The 25,450-nt window shown below is 38.4% G+C and overlaps 3 protein-coding genes and 1 pseudogene across 5 annotated transcripts; 3 read left to right on the top strand and 1 right to left on the bottom strand.

The window, feature by feature from the left end:
- Positions 1 to 2,379: 2,379 nt before the first annotated feature.
- Positions 2,380 to 7,977, top strand: LOC111444152 (flowering locus K homology domain-like). Its single transcript, XM_023082130.1, has 7 exons — positions 2,380 to 2,550; positions 3,072 to 3,498; positions 5,659 to 5,908; positions 6,057 to 6,205; positions 6,313 to 6,594; positions 6,839 to 7,033; positions 7,270 to 7,977. Exons 2-7 carry the CDS (start codon positions 3,091 to 3,093, stop codon positions 7,447 to 7,449), a joined length of 1,464 nt encoding a protein of 487 aa, XP_022937898.1. The 5' UTR covers positions 2,380 to 2,550; positions 3,072 to 3,090; the 3' UTR covers positions 7,450 to 7,977.
- LOC111444441 lies at positions 7,821 to 14,321 on the top strand (annotated as a pseudogene).
- A 1,117-nt stretch (positions 14,322 to 15,438) lies between these two features.
- LOC111444150 (26S proteasome regulatory subunit S10B homolog B-like) lies at positions 15,439 to 18,423 on the top strand. 2 transcript variants are annotated; one of them, XM_023082129.1, is made up of 10 exons: positions 15,439 to 15,610; positions 16,125 to 16,244; positions 16,342 to 16,478; positions 16,571 to 16,732; positions 16,817 to 16,903; positions 17,002 to 17,088; positions 17,178 to 17,315; positions 17,511 to 17,702; positions 17,785 to 17,883; positions 17,992 to 18,423. In XM_023082129.1, the coding sequence occupies exons 1-10, from the start codon at positions 15,511 to 15,513 to the stop codon at positions 18,064 to 18,066; spliced, it is 1,197 nt and encodes a 398-aa protein (XP_022937897.1). In that variant the 5' UTR covers positions 15,439 to 15,510; the 3' UTR covers positions 18,067 to 18,423. The 2 variants fall into 2 exon arrangements, with proteins under 2 accessions (XP_022937897.1, XP_022937896.1); XM_023082128.1 differs by having other exon boundaries at positions 17,785 to 18,423.
- Positions 18,424 to 19,895: 1,472 nt separating this feature from the next.
- Positions 19,896 to 22,896, bottom strand: LOC111444149 (26S proteasome regulatory subunit S10B homolog B-like). Of its 2 annotated transcripts, XM_023082127.1 has the most exons (10): positions 22,700 to 22,892; positions 22,066 to 22,185; positions 21,832 to 21,968; positions 21,578 to 21,739; positions 21,407 to 21,493; positions 21,222 to 21,308; positions 20,995 to 21,132; positions 20,608 to 20,799; positions 20,427 to 20,525; positions 19,896 to 20,318 (listed from the first exon to the last, which is right to left on the bottom strand). In XM_023082127.1, the coding sequence occupies exons 1-10, from the start codon at positions 22,797 to 22,799 to the stop codon at positions 20,244 to 20,246; spliced, it is 1,197 nt and encodes a 398-aa protein (XP_022937895.1). In that variant the 5' UTR covers positions 22,800 to 22,892; the 3' UTR covers positions 19,896 to 20,243. The 2 variants fall into 2 exon arrangements, with proteins under 2 accessions (XP_022937895.1, XP_022937894.1); XM_023082126.1 differs by having other exon boundaries at positions 19,896 to 20,525; positions 22,700 to 22,896.
- Between the last annotated feature and the right edge of the window lie 2,554 nt (positions 22,897 to 25,450).

Below are 25,450 nucleotides of genomic sequence, written 5' to 3'. Positions count from 1 at the left end.
TAAAGTTCAAATTACGATGCCACAATGTTTTTCATGATGAACGATGAAGTTTTAAAGTTCAAATTACGATGCCACAATATTTTTCATGATGAACGATGAACGAGTCACGTGACTATAATTATAATGGCCAAAGCCTACTGCTCGATATTATCATTTTTGAGTTTTTTCTTTTGGGCTTTTTCTCAAAGTTTTAAAACGCGTTTGACATGAAAATCTTTCTATACCCTAATAAAGAATGGTTCGTTTTCTTTTTCAACTGATGTGAGATCTCAAAATACACCTCATTTCAGGACCCAGTATCCTCATTGGTACTCGTTCCTCTCTTCAGGGGCCCAACATCTTTGTTGGCACATTGCTCGGTATCTACCTTTGATACCATTTGTAATGGCTCAAGCCACTGCCGGTAGATATTGTCTTCTTTTTGGCCTTTCACTTTCGAGCTTCTCCTAAAGGTTTTAAAATGTGGGAGACGTTTCCACACGCTTATAAATTTGATTCGTTTCCTTCTCCAACCGATGCACTTGCTAATACTAGTACATCTGAGAATTCAGTACATCTGAGAATTCTTAATTGGCTAGTTGTAAATAGATCTAGACTGTAGAACAAAGAACAAAGGATTATTTTGGACCTACACTGAGGTATTGACGGTGATTCTCAAATATCGCAGAACAGAATTTGATACGATAAGATAGAATGCAATAGAAACAAAGACACAGGGAACGGAATGGGTTACCTACTCTTAATGGTCAAAGCGAACCCTTTCATTCCGAATTAAAGAATTCGGAATGAATCAAATCTCTCGGACCGCCTAATTATATTTTGCGGAACGTCGTTCTTGCCAAGGTTGTATGTCTTTTTTCAGCCTACTCAAGTCTAAACCATTAGGACCCCTTAGTGGTTCTAGCCAAGGAGCACGCACATCCCCACAACGCATAGTCTCTCCCCCAAAAATGACTTTTCCGGTCGGAGAACGTATTAGATATTTACCTAAACCTAGTTTGCTTGGGTTGAGAAGTCCTGGTCATGAGTATTTCAATCTTACTAGAAAAACGTAGGTTGTGACTTGCATAAGTGATGACAGTGACACTCATTGAATCACTTGAGGGTCGAGAAAAACAAAGTGTCACGATACGATGAAGAGGTTAATGTATCATTTAACACACTATGGAGAGTAAGCAAGATTGCTAATCTAAGGTGCAAATGGGAGTAGACACGATAATGTCGTTACTGGTTTTAGAGACAAGCCTAAAGGAGGTCAGATAGAGTCTCAGTCCATAACCTCAAAACTTGGAGTTTCGTTGAGAGATTTGATTAACGACTCGGAAGTTAAGTCCTTATAAATAAAAGAAGTAAACTCGCTAAATTTGTTGTCAATCAAACACTAAAAGAACGTTCCACATCGATGTTTGTCTCTTTGCTACCAGATAAAAAAGGCCTTATATTATACTAAAAAAAAACATGGGGTTGTCTCTCAACGACATCCTTCGAGCGTAAGTGAGATACCCATCACACATTAATTTAATTTTAGTTGAAAAAAATATAACTTTCACTCCCCTTGTCAATCGAACATCGTTTGTGCGGAATCCATGCTTGTTCGACCACACACGCCGCCTGCATGTGCATGTTCAATCGTCTGCGACACAACCGACTTGCCTTTACACTAGGCCAAGTCATTCACCTCGACCTTCCCTCTGCTCGAGGCCAAGGTCTCTCAATTCAATGTCACATCTCATCTTGTTATCTCAATTCCCATCAACATGGTCCATATGTCTTAAAGCCATCACGAGTCTCAGGAAGTCATCGTCCATCACAACTCGCTTGGTCATGCCATCGAGAATGGACCCGCATGTTGCTCATCTCATCAAGACTTCCCGAACATCCATCCGTTTGGGTTCTATCGAGGCATTGGCCCTCTCATGCCCATGCCATGTCATTTACGGATACCGTGCCGGATAGCAAGTGTATGTAGCAACCTCCAACACGCGGGCTGGGGTGCAGTACCAACACACTTGTGCCACCCGATACTGTCCTCGAAAAACCCATTTCAAAGAAAGTCGTTCGAGACACTTGTCTCGGCACGCTCGTCCACATTGACACACATATGTACCACAGGGTAGTTTAGTTAAGCCACAACCATTTCTAATTTAGTCCAGTGAGTTTTAAAATTTTAAATCTGGTGTTTCAATTTAATTAAATCTTTCAAATCACTCCTTAACTAATTTCACCATCTAAAAAAGAAAATAAATAATATAATATATTACATTATTATTATTATTAAAATTTTAAAATGGTTATATATTATTATTAATATTTTTTGTTTTTCTATTTAAAAAATAATAATAAAAAAAAAACAAATGCTAATAAGATAAAATCGACCGGCCCTCTCGACCATTGTGGCCGCACGCCTCCTCTCTCTCTCTATCTCTCTCTCTCTCTCTTCCTCGCCAAATCTCTAAAACCCTAGAAGGCAACATTCGAGGTTCCAGATTTTCCAGTTCGAATTACTCCGTTCTCTCATACTTTTTGTAACTCGCTTCGATTCTTCAGTAGGTATGATAAAATAGGCTTATTTGCTTTGTGAATTTGATGTCTAGGGTTTGTTTGTTTGTTCGCGTGCTTTGTTATCTGTTCTGTTCGTCTATGAAGTTTTTATTTTTCCGTTTATATTTGTGATGGAAGTTGCGGAATGTTTTTAGTTTGTTTGGATTGGTTTCGTTTCAGATGGGTAGGATTTATTTTGTTGGGAATAAGCCAGGAGATTTCGTGTTTCTTGGATTTTTATCGTTGACTTGGAATTTTCTAATTTTTGTATGCTCTACTGGTGGGATTTTTATCGTTCTGTCCAGAAAGGAAAATAATATATATATATAAGCTGGAAATTTCCATATTCGAACACTTGGGAGTGTATGTCTTATTGCTAATTTCACTTGTTAATATGAGTTGATGGCATGAGGATTTTCAGGGTAGTTTTATATTTGTTTACTGAAATTTTATAGGTTATGCACTTTGGTGCAAATGAGGGAAAGTTATCTATATTAATTGTTTTACTTATATATGGTACTTTGTTGCAGCTTAATCTGTAAGGAACACATGGCTGATGTGGAACAGAGCTACACGCATGTCGACGATAATGAAGTTGATGAGACTGCACAAATATATGAGAACGCACAAATATATGAGAATGCTCAGGTACAGGACAATACACTAGAACAGGAGAGTACAGAGGAGCCAGAAAACTTGCACGGACTTGAGAATGAAAATGGACCAGAAACCTTAGAGTTGGAGCCAAAAGAGGTGCATAATGAGGATACTCTGGCTGTAGTAGGTGAGAAGAAGTGGCCTGGATGGCCAGGAGAGAGTGTTTTTCGAATGTTGGTTCCTGCTCAAAAGGTTGGTAGTATAATTGGTCGCAAAGGTGAGTTCATCAAGAAAATAGTTGAGGAAACAAGAGCTCGGATTAAAATTCTTGACGGTCCTCCTGGAACGGCTGAAAGAGCTGTAAGTTTTCCTTCCTCCAGATAAGAACTTTTCTTTAATAATTTAGCTAGTATTTTTGTGAAAATTATTTGGATTTAAGGAGGTGCAAATGATTTAATATCAAATTAATAGTATCTATCCAGTTTTTTTTTATATATAATTTTTTTTTTATTCTAATGGATATTGATGATTCATTAACAATTATTGTTTTAGGTTTTCTTAATTTTGTATTCTCAATATGTATAGCACCTTGCTTCAAGGTAGGCAAATATTGGGCATTATATTGCCTAATTAGCCCAATCTGGTCGAGCATCAAGTTTGGGTGATTATTTTTAGTTAGTTGTTTAATCTTGATTGTACTCCTGTTATATTCAAGCATGTGGCATCAGTTATATGGCTGTGCAATGATGGAAATATGACACTAAAAAGAAAATTCAGACCTTAAAGAGTTAATAAAATATTATCAATAATAACTTGATTAGAACTTGTACTAAAAGCCATTAAATCGTTGATTAAAAAAAAAAAGTTAATAGTCTAAAATTCTTTCGAGTCATGGAACAAACATTTGATTATAGGAAACCATTCGACACACTTAAAATGGATCTGCTAAGACTTATGGGGAAGATTGAACTCCATCTTTCAAGATATCTGTGCTTCTACACCCCATCAATGACTACTAAACTGATTCTCTTACAGCTCTATAACTGCCATAAGGAAGTGTCCAGAAACTAAGATTAACCCTTTAAACTCATAAAAGCAAAATCATAACTAAAACAGAAAGGAATGTAAGAGTATTCCAGGTAATCCCGAATATGGATACAGTTGCCTTGATTGTAGTAACAAAAAATGAATCTGTGCAGGTTGTGTGCAAAATTTAAGGCAACTACTCAATCTTCAATAGGATCCCATATTTGAAGAACCAAAGATCCAGATGCGGAGATCAGCATTCAACATTACAAAGTTCTGAAAAGTTGATCTGAATAAAGGCATCTGGAACTTTTGTACCATGAAGCACTGCAATATCTCTGGTAACTTCAGATCTGAAGGTTGATGTCAAGATTTCCAACGGGATAATAATATGAAAAATGGAGAAAACATGATGATAAATGTTAAGAGTTAAAACTTTTAGTAATTAAAAGATGTTTATACACGATTAAAGATCTGCTTAAAATATAAATTGAGGCACTAAAACTGGCCTATCAATATCGAATAGAAGTGATGTATTTTTGCTTATGCTTCTATTGTGTCTTTGCCAGTAACTGGGTCTATAATCCAACAACATATAAGGTAATGTGAAAACCTGAACTCATTAATTTAAGGAGGAAAACATAACTATATTATCTAGTTTCTTGAAACATAGAAAGCTGGTAAATTTCAGCATTTGCCCTCAGATGTATATGCGGCCTCTAAGTTGTCTCTGGCATGATATATAGGAAGAAATCATCCACCATTTTGGCCGTTGCCTTTTCAGATATATAGTTTGGGAGAAACTATTTTTGAATTGTTTGGTCTGCCTTTTAGTTTTGGCAACTTTATTATTCTAATTGCAAGGTGCTCAACATTCGATGAAGAAGTTAAGCACGTTTGATGACTAAGGGCTTGGACACCTAGTGAGAGATCTAAATGGAAATTAATATGAATAGTTTTTTATTTTTTTTTTATTTTTTTTATTTTTATGGTTCTCACTTGCAGATAGATTTAATTTTTCGTTGTAGACCATACAAATTGGGAGGTGCTCTTTTTGTTATTTCCATTTTTTTCTACTATTGGATGCACAACACGATCCATCAATATGCATATATCATTTGATACAATTGGAAGTTTGTGCAAGTAAATTGATCTGCTAGTGTATTTAATAGTGAATTTGTATCATTATAAGTTTTGGATGGTGATCCTTGGTTATTTTCTTATAGATATTATGAACTAAACCTATCTTTTCATTGGTTGGGCTTTTTTTTTTTGTGTTTTCCTTGTCGTGAGCTCATTAGCTGTCTCTGGAATTCGACAAATTGTTTTTGCTTTTTATTTGTTATATGAGTGATTCTGTCTTTGTAGAATGGGGAATTTCAGGTTCCAGTACTTCATAATACTCATTTGATTTGTTTTTTTGTTGTTGTGATAATTGGTCAATTTATGATGAAAATTTGTAGTTTTCACAAGATGGTATGCTTCATTTAATAGGTAATGGTGTCTGCGAAGGAGGAACCCGATTCTGATTTTCCTCCTGCGGTGGATGGACTTCTGAGGGTTCATAAACGTATTGTTGATGGTCTGGAGGGTGATAATGCTAATGCTCCCAACATGGGAGGCAAAGTCTCAACGAGACTGCTAGTCGCAGCTTCACAAGCAGGAAGTTTAATCGGGAAGCAGGGAGGGACCGTTAAATCCATTCAAGAAGAGTCAAATTGTATAGTTAGAGTTCTTGGATCAGGTGGACTTCTCTGGATGTCATTTGATTCTCTGCTTTATCGTTTTTAAACTATGTTCTTCATTGGTTTCTGAGTTGATAATTATACACTCCATTTTGGTTTTCCATTTTCATTGCATTCTTATACTTGTCACCCGGGAACTTTCTGCAGAAGATTTGCCTGTTTTTGCTCTCCAAGACGATAGAGTTGTTGAAGTACTAGGCGATCCAGCTGGTGTGCACAAAGCCGTGGAACTCATTGCTTCTCATCTGAGAAAGTTTCTGGTTGACCGAAGCATTATCCCGGTTTTTGAAATGAATGTGAGTATGATTTCCTAATGATTTTTCGAACACTTCTACTTTTAATAGTATTGAAGTCTTAAACAAACATTCCTATTCTTCCTTCCAACCCAAATGCCCAAAATCAGATGCAGATGACAAATCAACAGATGGAGCACATGCCACCACCACACCAATCTTGGGGCCCGCCTCAAGGAATGCCACCAAATGCTGGGGGTGGTCCTGGCTTCGGACCGAATCCTCCATACATGCCACCACCTCGTCAATTCGACAATTATTATCCACCTGCTGATATGCCATCGGCTATGGATAAGCAACCTCATCATGGAATTTCTGCTTATGGTAGGGAAGCTCCTATGGGTGTTCATCCGCAAACAAATGCACAGTCGGTGCCTTCAATTGTCACACAGGTTTGATAAGCCTTTCAAGTATTTCCCATTTTTTTTTATTGATAAGACCAGAAACAAGTTAACTGCATGCCATCATCTGTTGAGTCATCGTGTTACAATTGTCTGCCCATTAAACACTTGCCATTTCGCACGATACCAAGGTTCCTTAGATCTCCATTTTTCCTCCATAGTTGGGAGAACCCTTGAGGACTTGGTGAATATTTTATGACATTCAGAATGTTTTTTTGTTGTACTTGCATTGCAGACAACCCAACAAATGCAGATTCCGTTATCTTTTGCTGACGCTGTCATCGGAACTGCTGGCGCTAGTATAAGCTACATTCGTCGTGCTAGCGGGGCTACCGTTACTATCCAAGAAACGAGGGGAGTCCCTGGGGAAATGACGGTAGAAATGAGTGGAACTGCTTCTCAAGTTCAAGCAGCCCAGCAGCTTATACAGGCAATTCTTTTTTCTTGCTTGTTTCGATTTTGCATTTTCTTAATGAAAACACTAAATATAATGTCATCTTCTTGATGATTTTGCATCGTTTCCTTTATTTTCGGAGATAAATCGCATCGTCATAGTTTCTTAAACATACTCATTAGACCTGATCAATATTAATTTGAAGGCCACGTTTTCTGCTCAGGCGATGCAATCTATTCCCTTCAACATTCTTTTTTTTAATTGTGTTGCAGAATTTTATGGCTGGTGCTGGAGCTCCAGCGCAGACTCAAGCTGGGGGTTCGGCAGACCAAGGGTACAACTCTTACGCTGCTCACGGTTCAGTCTACGCGTCACCCCCTGCAGCAAACCCAGCTCATGCAAGTCATGCCGGAGGCTATGGCTCTGTCTACAGTACGAATTACGGGTACTAAGCCAGCCTTTGTACGATGTAAAATTCTCCCCAACTTGGCGTGGTTGCGGCGAAGATGGCATTGGTCACTCAAAACCTCCATCATTAGTAAGCTTTGCATCATGTAGCTTCCTTTTAAACAGATTCTACCTGAAAACCTTTTGAACCATTCTGCATTAGTAGCCTATTTGTATGATTTAGCACGAAATCTCTCTCTGAAATTTAGCACCAAGTTCTTTTCTTTTACTTATAACATGTGATGATGAACGGACATTTTAAGAGGAGCTGCTATGCTGTCGTACCCGAAAAATCGAAGAAGAATGAGATTAGAGTATCTATTAGATCCTTTTTAAAATGCAGGTGTTGAATGGCTGCTGCGGTTGGAGCTAACTAATGAGATTAGAGTATCTACCCCAAGGCAAGCCTCTCTCCTTTGCTTTTGATTCTTAGTGTTCTTATTTGTTTTGTTTTTGTTTCTGTTTCAAAGACTACCAAATAACATTTTTTTTTGTTCGAAATGATGATAAAATAAAGTCGTGATTATGATTTGTAAAATGGTGAGCGATTTGCGATCGACTTAGTGGTCTTTGATGATATAAGTTGGAATGGGTTCAATTCATGGAAGAAGTCGATACACTTTGTTTTGATGGATTTCGTTGTCGGCCAAATGTTATACTATAAGAACGAGTTTCATTCGTTGTCGGCCAAATGTTATACTATAAGAACGAGTTTCATTTGTACCTTACGATTAGAAGTTGATACGAGTTTCATTCTTGTATTCTTGACTTGTGCATGACCAAATAGGAAACTTAAATGGGACCAAATGTCTGTTCGCCCTTTATAACACCTCATGTTGATACCTTTTTCATTGCTCGACAAAATAAACAGACTCTTCGAGGGCTACTCAAGGCACATAGTAGACACATTAGCCACATGGTGGAGTGAGCTAAACGTCAGCTCTTTTTTGACCTAATAACTCTATTCGACTAATTTAATAGTATTCATTGTTTAAGTTTGCATATTTATCAATGAACTCGAAAATTGTTTTTTTTGTTTCCATCATGTTTTAACATAAATTTAAAAATGTAAAATATTTATTTATTAATCTAAATATTCTTTTTTTATAATTTTTATAGAGTTATCCATAATATTGAAATTTAAATTTAAAGATATTTCCATGGACATTATTTTAAAATCAAAATTTTGATATATATACATATTTTTTTTCATCTTTAAGTGACTTAAATATGAATATTTTGGAAAGAACACCTAAATTTATATGATAATAAACAACAAAATTCATTCAAATTTCACAAAAGTTTGACTTGAAAAAAAAACATAAATACAAACTTTATAACTTCATATTAAACAATTCTCCCTCCTGCGAGTGACTGAAGTAGACCATTATCTTGACAATAACGAATGAAGCTAGTATTTACATGAATTACCATTATCTTGACAATAACGAATGAAGCTAGTATTTAGTAGGGGTGTACATTCAACCTGGCAACCCGACAACCCGGACCAACCCAACCCGAACTGTAGGGGTGTACATTCAACCTGGCAACCCGACAACCCGGACCAACCCAACCCGAACTATAAGGGTTGGGTTGGGTTGGATTAGCATTTTGGGTAGGGTTGGGTTGGATTAGCATTTTGGGTAGGGTTGGGTTCATTTTTATGAACCCGAACTGAATCGATTTGGTTTCGGGTTCGTGGGACAAAATAAAAGAAATATTTGCAACCTTGACCCACCTTCTTTTAAGGCAATAAGAAAACAAAATTCCTTGAGGGCATATTCTTGTCTTGATCATACCAATGTTGGAAATTGTAATGGGAGGGGCATTTTTGTCTTTTCACATCTAAAGATTTTCATTCTTTTCCCTTTGAATGAGTAGAATAGCAAAAAAAAAAAAAAAAAAACCAATTTTATTATAATAAAATATATATTCACAATTTTAGTTCAATAACAACTCTAAATTTTAACTAGTTGAGCTAGTCCCGATGAAAAGAAAGTATTTTGAATGGTAGTGAGCGTTTTATGCTCGAGAGTAAACTTAAAATCATCTAATTATTAAAAATGACAATACATTTAAGGAAAAAAAAAGTAAGAGAAGAAAAGTAAAAAAAAAAGTCAAAAAGTGAGAAATTTAGTGTGATGACTTACGACACACAATGACCTCAATATTCTCGTGCGACATGGTTGAGTTACTAATAGTGAAGACTATTCCCACCCACCAACACAGACTCTCAGCATGATTTAGGAAAATTTCCAGGAGATCATTAACTTAGGATTCCTCCAAACAAAATACACTTAACTTCAGAGCCTCGTGTAAAAGATTAGGCTATTTTAGTATTAATATTCGACCAAAAATCATTTAAGAAATTACCTCACAAGTGTCGAAATAGGTCGAAAATCCGAAACGACTGCGTACGACAAGGTGCGGCATTGTTGTAAATCCACTATGATTTCATCCCGAACTTCTCCGGATCTCACTATTGGAATGTTTGGAGCGAAAATTAAATAATGATTTTAAAAAGCTATAAGGCTCCATCGCCATTTCGAAGTTGCAGAGACATTCGCCATGGATTCCCAAAAATCAACGGCTCTCCAAATTCCTCTCTCTCATCACCGTCAATCCTTCTCTCCTCGACCAAACCACGGTCCAGAAGAACACCGCGCTCCATGTCGCCGCCGCCTTCAACCAGAAGATAATCGCCGAAGAAATCACGCTGCTGCGCCCTTCGATTCTGTACGCAACGAACTCGAAACGCGATACGGCGCTGCATCTGGCCGCGAGGCTCGGGAGTTTCCAAGCAGCGGAGTATTTAATCGAATCCGCGAAGGCGAGCGATGGCGGTGAGGATCTGGAAGCGGATGGTGAATTTGGAGGAGGATACGGCGCTTCACGACGCCGTGAGGAATGGCCATGGCGAGATTGCGAAGCTTCTGGTGAAGGAATGTCCGGAACTGGTGGCGTACGCCAACGGAGTCGGAGAATCGCCGCTGTTTGCGGCGGTGGAGGAGGATTATTTGGAGATTGCGCGGGAGATTCTGAAAGTTGAATCGAATTGCTTGTACGGCGGAAGAGATGGCGCCAATGTGCTACACGCCATCATCATTCGCACACTCAAACGTAAGTTTCATGATATAATTAATTTAAATTTTATTTGATTATAGTAAATTAAAATGTCTATTTTACCTCGGGAACTCACTCCGAACGAACAGAGAATTCAGGTTTAGATATGGAATAGGGGAGGGAGTCATAAATCTTTTTTACCTGTTATTTTTGCCCCGAACCAAGAGGAGATTCCGATTTAGACAGAGAATGGGGGAGGGAGTGGATAATATTTTTACCCGTTAGATAAATGGGGCAGAAGATGTAATTATATTCCCTGTTTTCGTCCCCGTCCCCGTCCCCGTCCCGCTTAATATAAATATATTTTCAATACATATATATATATATATATTTTGAAACGGGCAAAAATAAATGAGAAATTGGATGGAGAAGGCTCCCTTGTCCTCGCCCAACTTCTCTAATCCGAATAGAGATAGTATTCCTTATAGACCTATAATTTTCCTCTTAATTAGCTAACTAAGGAGCGGATTTCAGGGTCCCTTATCTTGTTTATTGTTGGTTTCAATTTTGTTTTAGTTATTGGTGTTGGTGGGTTGGATTAGGTCGGATTGAAACATTTTTTTTATATGTGAATACACTTGCATCGTAAGTAGTATATTCATTGGTTCGGTTTATGTAACCGCCCAACGTTTGCTAGGGGAAGGTTTCCACGCCCTTATAAAGGGTGGTTTGTTCTCCTCCTCAATTAATCTGGGACAAATCCACCCCCTTCAGCCCAACGTCCTCGTTGGCACTCTTTCCTTCCTCCAATCGATGTGGGACCGCCCCCAAATCCACCCCCTTTGAGGCCAGCGTCCTTAATGACACACCGCCTCGTGTCTACCATCCTTCGGGGACCAGCGAGAAGGCTGACATATCGTCCGGTGTCTGGCTCTGATACCATTTGTAACGGCCCAGATCCACCGCTAGCAGATATCGTCCTATTTGGACTTTCCCTTTCGGGCTTCCTCTCAAGGCTTTAAAACGCGTGTACTTGGGGAAGGTTTTCACACTCGTGGTTTGTTCTCCTCCTGAGCCAATGTGGGACATCACAGTTTAACCCAATTGAATTTTTTTTTATTTGAATCAAATCCCATAACTCAACAGGTTAATTGAGTTGTTCGTGTTTTTTCGAGTGAATACTTGTGACTTTAGTCTTTATAGCTCAAGCTTAAGGTTTACGTACACTTTGATAGAGCTTATTCGAGTAGTGTTGAACAAGTTCCCTAACATACTAATAGAACCCGACACTTACGAGTGGCTTCCCCTTCACTACGCGGCCAACCTCGACTCGGAGGAACTGGTTGAACTAATTCTAAAGCATAAACCATGCATGGCTTACAAGACAGACAAATATGGCGACTCGCCATTGCACTTAGCAGCCAAAGAAGGCCGCACTGCCGTCCTCAAACGCTTCGCCAAGCTCTGTCCTGATAGCTGCGAGGTAGCAGACTCAAATGACAGAACAGCTCTCCATGTGGCTGTCGCCAACCGCCAGGCCTACGCTGTCCGAAAGAAGATGGAGTTGGGCAGCTTTCGAAACCTGGTGAACCAACAGGTTATAGTCATGATGCTGGCGTCTAATGGGAGGGTTGATAAGAAGATTATGAATAAGGTTGATTTAGTCCCAAGTTTAGTTGGTACAAAAAGGTACGTCTACTTTAGTCCTCTCTACCGATCTCCATATAATCTTACTTGTTGTAATATATAATCTTACTTGTTGTAATTAGAGATGTCCACGGAGACTGGTATAGGTGGAGAAACTGTTGAGGATTGTTGGACGGGAGTCCCACGTTGGCTAACTAAGGGGATATGCATTTGTTTATAAGTAAGCTTGGTATGAGGCCTTTTGGGAAAACCAAAAGCAAAGCCACGAGAGCTTATGCTCAAAGTGGACAATATCATACCATTGTGGAGATCCGTGGTACTTAACGTGGTATCAGAGTCATGCTCTTAACTTAGTTATGTCAATAGAATCCTCAAATGTCGAACAAAGAAGTTGTGAGTCTCGAAGGTGTAGTCAAAAGTGACTCTCAAGTGTTGAACAAAAAATGTATTTTGTTTGAGGGCTCTCAAGAAAGGAGTCGAGCGTCGATTAAGGGGAGACAGTTTGAGGGATACATAGCTTCAAGGGAGGCTCTATAGTGTAATTTGTTCGAGGAGAGGATTGTTGGGAGGGAGTCCCACATTGGTTAACTAAGGGGAGGATCAAGGGCTATATAGACCTCAGGTGAGGCTTTATGGTGCATTTTGTTCGAGGGGAGGATTGTGAGACGGAGTCCCACATTGGCTAATTAAGGGGATGATCATGAGTTTATAGGTAAAGAATACATCTCCATTGGTACGAGGCATTTTGGAGAAACCAAAAGTAAAGCCATGAGAGCTTATACTCAAAGCGAACAGTATCATACAATTGTGGAGATCTATGGTACTTAACATGGTATCAGAGTCATGTCCTTAACTTAGCCATGTAAATAGAATCCTTAAATATCGAACAAAGAGGCTGTGAGCTTCGAAGGTGTAGTCAAAAAGTGACTCTCAAGTGTTGAACAAAGAGTGTACCTTGTTCGAGAGCTCCAGAGAAAGGAGTTGAGTCTTGTTTAAGGGAAGGTTGTTCAAGGGCTACATAAGCCTTGGAGAAGGCTCTATAGAATTCTTTGTTCGAGGGGAAGATTGTTGAGGATTGTTGGGATGGAGTCCTACATTGGCTAATTAAGGGGATGATCATGAGTTTATAATGAATACATCTCTATTGGTATGAGACGTTTTGGAGATCTATGATTACTGACACGGTATCAAAACCATGTCAATAGAATCCTCAAATATCGAACAAAGAAGTTGTGAGCCTCGAAGGTGTAGTCAAAAGTGACTCAAATGTTGAACAAAGGGTGTATTTTGTTCGAGGGCTCTAGAGAAAGGAGTCAAGCCTCGATTAAAGGGAGGCTGTTCAAGGACTACATAGGTCTCAAGGGAGACTCTATGATGTACTTTGTTCGAGGGGAAGATTGTTGAGGATTATTGAAAGAAGTATTCTCACCTTGGTTAAGTAAGGAATACATCTTCATTGGTATGAGGCCTTTCGAGGGAACCAAGAGCAAAGCCACGAGAGCTTATCCTCAAAATAGACAATATCATACCATTGTGGAGATCTGTAGTTCCTAACAGAAACCTCCGTTCTTGTCTTCTGTCTCCGTGTCTACCTCTTATGCCACAGAACAAGAAACTAATGGAGAGCTTGTGAAGAAAGACAGTACCAGACAGCTACAGAAGTCCCAAATATGGAGCGAATTATCCGATGCCAATCTAGTCGTAGCGACAATTATCGCGACGCTATCCTTCAGTGCCACCTTCCAGGTTCTGGGCGGATACAACTCCGAGGGGAAAGCGGTTCTACGAATGGAGAAATATTTCAGATTGTATATGATATCAGATGCTATGTCTTTCGGGTTTGCAGTGGCGTCGATGTTCGTGACGTTTTTTACGGGATTGTTCGGAGAGAATTCTGGGTTCAGTTCTCCGAGTGCTGGGGACGAGTGCAGTGATGGCAGAACATTCAGGGTTTGCAGGGCTGGTTTGTTCTGTGGCTTGTGTTTCCTTTATTTGGCCTGTGGTTTTCTTAGGGGCTCACTCATGAGTTGAAGCTTTATCAATGTTCTTGATTTTTTTGTGCGAGAATTATCTGTTCTTACCATTAAAAGTATGTATTTCGGCTCTCGTTTCTCGTTTCTCGTTTCGGTTCGTGACTTATTAGTTGATATGATTGAGTTCGTGTTTGATTCCAGTCTCGGTAAGACATTTGCCTTGTGTTATTAAGAAATGCCTAAGATATCTGACTTTCGTTGTTATCTCATAGCTTCACAGTAATTTTGTTGAGCTTCCACATAATTTCCTTTCGATTGAGTCGGTATCCGTTACAGTAGTTTGTTACTCCCATTTTTGGCTCTCGTTTATGCTTGTGGCCTATTAGCTGATATGATAAGGTTCTTGTTTAGTTCCAGCCTTGACAAGTATTCTAGAAAGAACGACGTGGTTTCATGTAGCTACCTATAGCTTCTCTTGTTTTGTGTTACTAGGAAATGCCTAAGATATTTGACTTCGGCTGTTATCCCATAGTTTCACAGTAATTCTATATAGCGTCTACGTAATTTCGTACAGATTGAGTTGGTATTTGTTACAGTAGTTCGTTACTCTCATTTTCGGCTCTTGTTTCTGCTCGTGGTTTATTAGTTGATATGATAGAGTTCTTGTTTGGTTTCATTCTCGGCAAGTATTCTAGAAAGAACGACGTGGTTTCGTGTAGCTACCTATAGCTCCTCTTGCCTTTCAAGCTTACCTCGTGTTATTCAGAAACGCTCGAGATATTAGACTTTCGTTATTATTCCATAACTTCATAATAGTTTTGTAGAACTTCCACATAATTTCCTTCAAATTGAGTCGATGCCCGTTTAAAGCAGTTCGTCGTTACCCCATTCAAAGAATCTCTATTCCAAAACCGTAGTGAGAGTTTCATCTCATACAAGTCCCTCTTTATGTGACGTGCATAATAAAATGAGAATAATACATAAAAAGAAAATATAATAACTATTTTTTTTATATTTGCGTGAAACAAATAAACTCAGGGCGAGACCGAAGGGAGAGGGGGGGCTACGAGCCCTCTCCCGTTGCTGTTACCGGATGGATCACTCGAGTTTATGAGGCGAACAAGCGAAGATGCTCGACCAATAGTTTACGAGGTTCCGGAGCCGGAGTTAATTATTCGAATAAATAATTATAAATATTTTTATATTTATTTTGAAATTTAAATTAGCTAGGTAGAAATTTTAAAAAAATAGTAATATAAAAATACTAATACTAATAATAAATAAATAAATAAATAGGGGCAGACAGACATTTTTAAATTTTGGAAACAATAGGGCTTCTTGCTCTTCAAGCTTTACTCAGAAAACTCGATTCCGACTGCAAAAATGGCGGATGGAGAAGAAGCCGCACGGCGTCATTCCGCTCTCAATGACTACCGCAAGAAGCTCCTTCAGCACAAAGAACTCGACGCTAGAGTCCGATCTCGTATGTCCCTCCCTAACTCTACCTTTACAATCTATGCTCCTCTTCTTTACTTTTCTCAATCCTGCTACTAGACGACTCGATGCTTCTTTGCTGATTTGAGTAATTATTTTAGTCTTTGAATCTTCTGCAATGGTGCCGATCCGTAGAATTTGAATTTTGGGCTGTTAATTCATCCCCCCACCCCCAATTTATGAATTTTGGTATTCGAAAGCCCTAGTATTTCCAAAACGCCTTGTATAGAGTTCTGGGGGAAGTGTGAGAAGATACACATGTTCAAGGAGAGAAATTTAGAAATGATCTGTTATGAAAATACAATCACTGTGAAAATTAGAAAACGTTATGCTGGTTTCATGCTTAGCTAGGAAGTTTTGGGGGATCGGTTGTGTTCTTGACGGTTAGTTTATCAATTCCCTTTGCTACATTTCTACAGTGCTTTCCTAAAGCGGTAGCGGAAGCTGAGATTCTTGTTTATTTTATGGAAGGCAGTAAGATTATGTTTAATTTGTGTTTCCAGTGAGGGAGAATTTACGAGGTGCAAAGAAGGAATTTAACAAGACGGAAGATGACTTGAAGTCTCTGCAAAGCGTTGGGCAGATTATTGGAGAAGTTCTCAGGCCACTCGACAATGAACGCTGTAATTCTTCTTTGTTATTACCTGTGCATTTGTTTTGAGATCAAATTCTCTCAACTTGGTTGATATTGTTGGATTATGGCTGCCTTTTTTATTTCAGTGATTGTCAAAGCAAGCAGTGGACCAAGATATGTGGTTGGATGCCGTAGTAAGGTGGATAAGGAAAAATTGACTTCTGGTACTAGAGTGGTACTTGATATGACAACACTCACCATTATGAGGGCTCTTCCACGAGAAGTAAGTTAGATTTTTCAAGGGAAAATAAAAGTTATATAGTATCCTCAAATGTATGATTGCCCTAAATGTTTCGATGTAATTGTATCTGCTAGGTAGATCCAGTTGTGTATAATATGCTGCATGAAGATCCGGGTAATGTTAGCTATTCTGCTGTGGGCGGTTTGTCCGATCAGATTAGAGAATTGAGAGAGTCTATTGAGCTACCTCTCATGAATCCTGAGCTTTTCCTTAGGGTTGGCATCAAACCTCCTAAGGTACTATCTCTCTATCTCTTTGATGGAATTACCAAATTGTAGTTTTTCTTTTACTCACATTATTTGTTCACTTTTCACTTAAAGGGTGTGCTTCTCTATGGTCCTCCTGGTACCGGCAAGACATTGTTGGCCAGAGCAATTGCGAGTAACATAGATGCCAACTTCTTAAAGGTAGAATTTTCTCCATGTGCAGAAAGGACTTTAATATGTCCCTCTTTCCCAGCTAAAATTTAGCATCTAGCTTCTCTCTTCTCTTCGTTGAAGTATAGGTTGTATCAAGTGCCATAATTGATAAGTACATTGGAGAAAGCGCAAGGTTAATACGGGAGATGTTTGGATATGCACGTGATCACCAGGTAAGATTTTATGTGGTATGAACATCTCTATGTATGAATCTATTAAGAGAGCTGTTTCATAGCTCATGCACCATCCTTTTTGTGCTTAGCCCTGCATAATTTTTATGGATGAGATTGATGCCATTGGTGGGCGGAGATTCAGTGAGGGAACAAGTGCAGATCGTGAAATTCAGCGTACATTGATGGAGTTACTTAATCAGCTTGATGGATTTGATCAGCTTGGCAAGGTATGTCCGGATTTTTTGTTTACTGTGTGATGATATGATGTTATATAACTAGCTGAAATGGAAAATATAGGGTCTTAGATCTTGTTGTCGACTGTGCTAAGACTTGATTGTTTGTCTTAGATCTTATTTGGAATTTCTTACAAACATTTTGTTTTCCGAGAGAAATATATTAACTTGAAACTGGTAAAACTGTAGGTCAAAATGATAATGGCCACAAACAGGCCAGATGTTCTTGACCCTGCACTTCTTCGACCAGGGCGATTGGACCGCAAAATAGAGATTCCTCTGCCAAATGAGCAGTCCAGAACGGAGATTCTTAAGATTCATGCAGCTGGAATTGCCAAGCATGGCGAGATTGATTATGAAGCTGTTGTGAAGCTAGCAGAGGTAATCCTGCTAGTTCTTGTTTATTAATTTCTTTCTAGTTGTTTCCACAATCTATGGATGTTTGAAACTCTCGTTTGTCCAGGGCTTTAACGGAGCCGATTTGCGAAATGTGTGCACTGAAGCTGGAATGTCAGCTATCCGTGCCGAACGGGACTATGTCATCCATGAAGATTTCATGAAGGTAATCTTATTTTGTTTTCTCCAGCACTGTATAGCATACTCTTCCTTCGTTGAGATGGGAGAACGCTCTTTCTTCCCGTATTCACTTTTATCATCTTTTGATGTTCAGGCAGTACGAAAATTAAACGAAGCAAAGAAACTCGAGTCCAGTGCGCACTACAGCGCTGATTTTGGGAAGGAGTGAAGTCATGTAATTTACCCTTTAGCAACCGAAAACATTTTCAAGCACAGCACATTCCTTCCCGGCGGGAAAACTGATATTTTCCTGGTATCACTGGCGCTCATCTTTCAACTAATAGGAACGTGCTTGTATCTGATCAAAAGATGGAAGCTAATGAATCTTTCAAAACAGTATGGCTGTTCTTGATCTTTTCTTTTTTCTTCCAAGCTGAGAGATGAATGTCCACTGTGATTGTCATTTACCAAACCATGATGCCTGTGTGGCTCAGTTTACTGCCTACAGTTGATTGGTAAGGTTAGTTTATGAACTGTTTTTATTTGTAATATTGCTGCTCTCAATATACAACCTGGATTTGATGAACTTGATATTGCAGGAAACTTTGTTTTGGGTAGGTGGGTAGGTGAAAATTAATTTGATTGTACTCTTAACTTAACTAGATTTGGATGTGTGTTTTCTTAAAGGAGTATAACTCACTCTTTCTGAAAGGTTTGTGGATTTTTTATTCTTTCCTCTAGATTAGATTGAGCTCATAAAATCCTTTACGTTTGGCCTTTAAAACTTGGAAGGTTGTATATAGCACAAAGGAAGGAAAAAAAAAGGAAAAGAAAAGCGATAGAAAGTATTCGGGGTTGTTCGAGGTTGGGAGTGAGTTTCACCTTGGTTAATTTAGTGGAAGATAAGAAATACTATCTCCATTGGTATGAGGCTTTTCGGGGGAAGTCCAAAACAAAATCATGAAAGCTTATGCTCAAAGTATATGTTGTTGAGATTCTTAATTCTTGACTCTTGACAACAGAGCTTAAAAAGCGGTGTTATTATTAAATTATATTTAAGGGTTAAAGGTGTTAATTTTGGATTTTAGATTTAGATTTAGATGACACTCTTCGAGACAAAAACATCACGGTGAAAAAACTCAATAGTGATGCTAGAATTTGATGGATTTGACTTTTTAAATTAAGAAAATAGGTTAATTTAGTTTTTTTTTAAAGGGTACCATTGACCCAAGATCTTTCTAATCTTAAAATTCAAAAGATCTAAAACTATAAGACTTCGTTTACATTAAAAATAAAAAATAAATAACCTCTATTCCATAGCCGTAATGAAGAAAAATTGACACGTAATTTGTAACCCTCAAACTCACCGCTAATAAATATTGTCCTCTTTAGACTTACCTTTTCGAACTTCTCCTCCCCTCTGGACTTTCTTTTTCTAACTTCTCCTACCAGACCGCTAATAGATATTGTCCTCTTTAGATTTCCCTTTCAAACTTCTCCTCCCCTTTGGACTTTCCTTTTCGAACTTCTCCTACTAGACCGTTAATAAATATTATCCTCTTTAAACTTTCCCTTTCGAACTTCTCCTCCCCTTTAGACTTTCCTTTTCGAACTTCTCCTCCCCTTTGAACTTTCCTTTTCGAACTTCTCCTCCCCTTTGAACTTTCCTTTTCGAACTTCTCCTACCAGACACACTGGACGATGTGCCAGCAAAGAGGGGTTGAACACGGGGCAGGGTACCAACAAGGACTGGGCCTCGAACGGGTGGATTAGAGAGTCCCACATTGATTGGAGAAGGACACGAGTGTCGAGGATGCTAAGTCCCGAAAGGGCTCTCCCTAACAAACAAGTTATAAAAACCTTGGTAAAAGTTCGAAAGAGAAAGCCCAAAGAAAACAATATCGACTAGTGGTGGACTTGAGCTGTTACGTAATCATTGGTTATACTCCCGGTTCACACACTCTACTACTCACTCAACATTCCCTACCCACCTACCGAAAAGAAAATTTCCTGCAATATCAAGTTCATCAAATCCAGGTTGTACATCGAGAGCAGCAATATTACAAATAAAAACAGTTCATAAATGAACTTTCCAATCAACCGTATACAGCAACTGAGCCACAGGCATCATGCTTTGGTAAATGACAATCATAGTGGACAGTCATCTCTAATAAGCTTAGAAGGGGAAAAAAAACAGATCAAGAATAGCAATATTTTCACGAAATATTCATTATCTTCCATCTTTTGATCAGATACAAGCACATTCCTATAGTTGGAAGAAAGATAACCAGTGATACCAGGAAAAGATCAGTTTTCCCTCCATCCAAGGACCCGCATCGTCTCGCCAGTCAGGAATGTGTTGTGCTTGAAAATGTTTTCGGTTGCTAAAGGGTAAATTACATGACTTCACTCCTTCCCAAAATCAGCGCTGTAGTGCGCACTGGACTCGAGTTTCTTTGCTTCGTTTAATTTTCGTACTGCCTGAACATCAAAAGATGATAAAAGTGAATACGGGAAGAAAGAGCGTTCTCCCATCTCAACGAAGGAAGAGTATGCTATACAGTGCTGGAGAAAACAAAATAAGATTACCTTCATGAAATCTTCATGGATGACATAGTCCCGTTCGGCACGGATAGCTGACATTCCAGCTTCAGTGCACACATTTCGCAAATCGGCTCCGTTAAAGCCCTGGACAAACGAGAGTTTCAAACATCCATAGATTGTGGAAACAACTAGAAAGAAATTAATAAACAAGAACTAGCAGGATTACCTCTGCTAGCTTCACAACAGCTTCATAATCAATCTCGCCATGCTTGGCAATTCCAGCTGCATGAATCTTAAGAATCTCCGTTCTGGACTGCTCATTTGGCAGAGGAATCTCTATTTTGCGGTCCAATCGCCCTGGTCGAAGAAGTGCAGGGTCAAGAACATCTGGCCTGTTTGTGGCCATTATCATTTTGACCTACAGTTTTACCAGTTTCAAGTTAATATATTTCTCTCGGAAAACAAAATGTTTGTAAGAAATTCCAAATAAGATCTAAGACAAACAATCAAGTCTTAGCACAGTCGACAACAAGATCTAAGACCCTATATTTTCCATTTCAGCTAGTTATATAACATCATATCATCACACAGTAAACAAAAAATCCGGACATACCTTGCCAAGCTGATCAAATCCATCAAGCTGATTAAGTAACTCCATCAATGTACGCTGAATTTCACGATCTGCACTTGTTCCCTCACTGAATCTCCGCCCACCAATGGCATCAATCTCATCCATAAAAATTATGCAGGGCTAAGCACAAAAAGGATGGTGCATGAGCTATGAAACAGCTCTCTTAATAGATTCATACATAGAGATGTTCATACCACATAAAATCTTACCTGGTGATCACGTGCATATCCAAACATCTCCCGTATTAACCTTGCGCTTTCTCCAATGTACTTATCAATTATGGCACTTGATACAACCTATACTTCAACGAAGAGAAGAGAGAAGCTAGATGCTAAATTTTAGCTGGGAAAGAGGGACATATTAAAGTCCTTTCTGCACATGGAGAAAATTCTACCTTTAAGAAGTTGGCATCTATGTTACTCGCAATTGCTCTGGCCAACAATGTCTTGCCGGTACCAGGAGGACCATAGAGAAGCACACCCTTTAAGTGAAAAGTGAACAAATAATGTGAGTAAAAGAAAAACTACAATTTGGTAATTCCATCAAAGAGATAGAGAGATAGTACCTTAGGAGGTTTGATGCCAACCCTAAGGAAAAGCTCAGGATTCATGAGAGGTAGCTCAATAGACTCTCTCAATTCTCTAATCTGATCGGACAAACCGCCCACAGCAGAATAGCTAACATTACCCGGATCTTCATGCAGCATATTATACACAACTGGATCTACCTAGCAGATACAATTACATCGAAACATTTAGGGCAATCATACATTTGAGGATACTATATAACTTTTATTTTCCCTTGAAAAATCTAACTTACTTCTCGTGGAAGAGCCCTCATAATGGTGAGTGTTGTCATATCAAGTACCACTCTAGTACCAGAAGTCAATTTTTCCTTATCCACCTTACTACGGCATCCAACCACATATCTTGGTCCACTGCTTGCTTTGACAATCACTGAAATAAAAAAGGCAGCCATAATCCAACAATATCAACCAAGTTGAGAGAATTTGATCTCAAAACAAATGCACAGGTAATAACAAAGAAGAATTACAGCGTTCATTGTCGAGTGGCCTGAGAACTTCTCCAATAATCTGCCCAACGCTTTGCAGAGACTTCAAGTCATCTTCCGTCTTGTTAAATTCCTTCTTTGCACCTCGTAAATTCTCCCTCACTGGAAACACAAATTAAACATAATCTTACTGCCTTCCATAAAATAAACAAGAATCTCAGCTTCCGCTACCGCTTTAGGAAAGCACTGTAGAAATGTAGCAAAGGGAATTGATAAACTAACCGTCAAGAACACAACCGATCCCCCAAAACTTCCTAGCTAAGCATGAAACCAGCATAACGTTTTCTAATTTTCACAGTGATTGTATTTTCATAACAGATCATTTCTAAATTTCTCTCCTTGAACATGTGTATCTTCTCACACTTCCCCCAGAACTCTATACAAGGCGTTTTGGAAATACTAGGGCTTTCGAATACCAAAATTCATAAATTGGGGGTGGGGGGATGAATTAACAGCCCAAAATTCAAATTCTACGGATCGGCACCATTGCAGAAGATTCAAAGACTAAAATAATTACTCAAATCAGCAAAGAAGCATCGAGTCGTCTAGTAGCAGGATTGAGAAAAGTAAAGAAGAGGAGCATAGATTGTAAAGGTAGAGTTAGGGAGGGACATACGAGATCGGACTCTAGCGTCGAGTTCTTTGTGCTGAAGGAGCTTCTTGCGGTAGTCATTGAGAGCGGAATGACGCCGTGCGGCTTCTTCTCCATCCGCCATTTTTGCAGTCGGAATCGAGTTTTCTAAGTAAAGCTTGAAGAGCAAGAAGCCCTAAATTAGTAAATTCTCACTCTGCTTTGCTTCTTTCCCCGTATTTATATCCCACGTATTTATATCCCACGTTCTCGGAAGTTGAAATGGGCTAATATGCGCCACCTTATATATTATTTATTTATTTATTTATTTATTTATTATTATTATGGTTTGATTATAAATTTTGAAATTTTCTATAATAAATTTTATTAAAAGTTTTAAAAAATATCTTACTTTTTTTTTTAATATTTTATTTCAAAAATATTTATCTTTAAAAATATTAAATATTTTTTTACTACTAATTATTTATCTACCTTTCAAAATAGCTGATTTATGATTTATATAATATATAAATATATTGTAACAACCTAGACCCGCCGCTATCAGATATCTGGCTTTCCCCTTGAGGCTTTAAAACGCGTCTGCCAATGTGGGACACCTCGAGCTTCCCCTCAAGGCTTTAAAACGTGTTTGCTAGAGGAAGGTTTCCACACCCTTATAAATGGTGGTTTTTTCTCCTCCCAACCAATGTGGGACATCACAATCCACCCTCTTTCGGGGCCAGCGTCCTTGCTGGCACTCTTTCCTTCCTCAATTTTGATGTCCCACTTTGGTTGGGGAGGAGAACAAACCACCATTTATAAGGGTGTGGAAACCTTCCCCTAGCATACGCGTTTTAAAGCCTCGAGGGGAAACCCCGAAAGGGAAAGCCCAAAGAGGACAATATCTGCTAGTTGTGGATCTAGGCTGTATATGTTTTTTTTCCGTGAATCTTGTTTTAATGAGTTTTATTATGCAACATTAAGTAGTCTTACTTTTTTGTCCGAGAAGTGCATTGTTGTGATTGGGTTGGAACACGAGTGACTCAAGATTTAGGAGTTGCTATTATAGCCAAACACGAGAGAAACGAAACTTAATCAACTTAATCAATTTAAGTACAACCAATTTAAAAGAAGTATCTAATGAAGAGAAGAACGATGTATTGATTGAGGCGCAATCAATTGAAGAGTATTGAAGATGTAATGAATACATCTTCAAACTCGGGAACATTGATGCATATACTACTTAACTCTTAGTCAAATTTGTCTCTGGTCGTTTTTAGGCGTCTATTCATTTATTTTTCCTATAGAGAAACTCTTGCTATCACGAGCACGAGTCACTGCTAAGATCGTTTACACATACTCACCTCCTAAAATTAACTGTTTGCGCAAAGGCAACGATGGGTATCATGAATGCCCCTGGTTACTAGTTAACTCGAGAATGATGAGTATCTCCTGTCTCCTCTGTCCAAACTTAAGGAGGTCAATATCCTCATACGTGAAACAATGAAGGGTGGTGACCTAAAGATTAAAAAAAAAAACTATCTGTGCAAAACTTCGAGGCTAAACTCTCTTAATCGTATTAGGTGGGATAATCACGAGAAAGTTTGGACTCAAATATTTATGGACCATAATAAATTGTTGGCTACAAAAGAAAATATAAATTAAACTTGTGAGATCTCACATGTGTTGGAAAGGGGGAACAAAACATTCATTATTAGGGTGTGGAAACCTCTGCGAGGCTAACTGCAATGCGTAACGGGCTAAAGTGGACAATATGTGCTAACGGTGGCCTTGAAAGATTACAAATGATATAACAGCTAGTCACCGGGCGGTATGTCAGTGAAGACGCTAGACACCCAATGAGGTAGATTGAGATCCCACATTGGGTTAGAGAGAGAAACAAAACATTTCTTATAAGAGTGTGGAAACCTCTCCCTAAAAGACATTCTAAAACCGTGAGGCTAATGACAATCCATAACGAGTCAAAACGAACAATATCTGCATGGACTTGAAAAATCTAATATAGTCAAAAGTTATTAAGTACGTAAATTGACATTACGACTAAGTATAAAAAATTAGAAACCAAATTTTCAAATAGAATAAGCTCAAAATTGAAGGGTGAAAAATAAAAAATTTAAAAGTTGAGGGGCGTAATTGAAATTTAAATATAAAAAAAAAAGTATTTTTGTATAATTCTAATAAATAAATAAAATCTCATATTACGTAAAGTTAATTATTGTGGTCAACTCATTATGGCCGCCCGGAGCTGGGCGGCGATAACTTCAAAATTCTTAACTCACCCGCTTTTCATTTTACTAAAATCACCGACGTTCTCATTGGACGGTGACGCTAAAGCCTTTTATTATTTAAAGTTATATTTTGTATTTTTTTTCTTTATTATAATAATAATAATAATAATTTTTATTTTATTTTATAGTTTAGCACGATTATCTAACGTCACGTTCACGTGCCCCCACCTCATATATGCAATCAATTTCGTTCTCCATTTATTTTTACGATCGAAGTGCCCACGAGAAATTTGTGGGGATCGAGTTCCCATAAATAATTTTTTTTCCGCTTATTATTCGTTTTTAAAAAATATAGACTTATTTTAAAATTTTTATTTTTCAATATAATATTTATTAAGAGGGACACCACAGTCCCATTTATCTAACGACGAAAAAAATATTCTCCACATTCTCCCCTATTCTTCATCTAAACGAGGAATCTCCTCCCAGTTTGATACACGTCTACTGGGTACAATAGACATTTGTAATCATTGTTGAACTAAGCTCA

Source organism: Cucurbita moschata, unplaced genomic scaffold, assembly GCF_002738365.1.
Source record: "Cucurbita moschata cultivar Rifu unplaced genomic scaffold, Cmos_1.0 Cmo_Scf00006, whole genome shotgun sequence".
Classification (NCBI taxonomy): Eukaryota; Viridiplantae; Streptophyta; class Magnoliopsida; order Cucurbitales; family Cucurbitaceae; genus Cucurbita; species Cucurbita moschata.
Note: the sequence above shows the minus strand (reverse complement) of the source record. Positions and strands in the feature narration are given on the sequence as shown.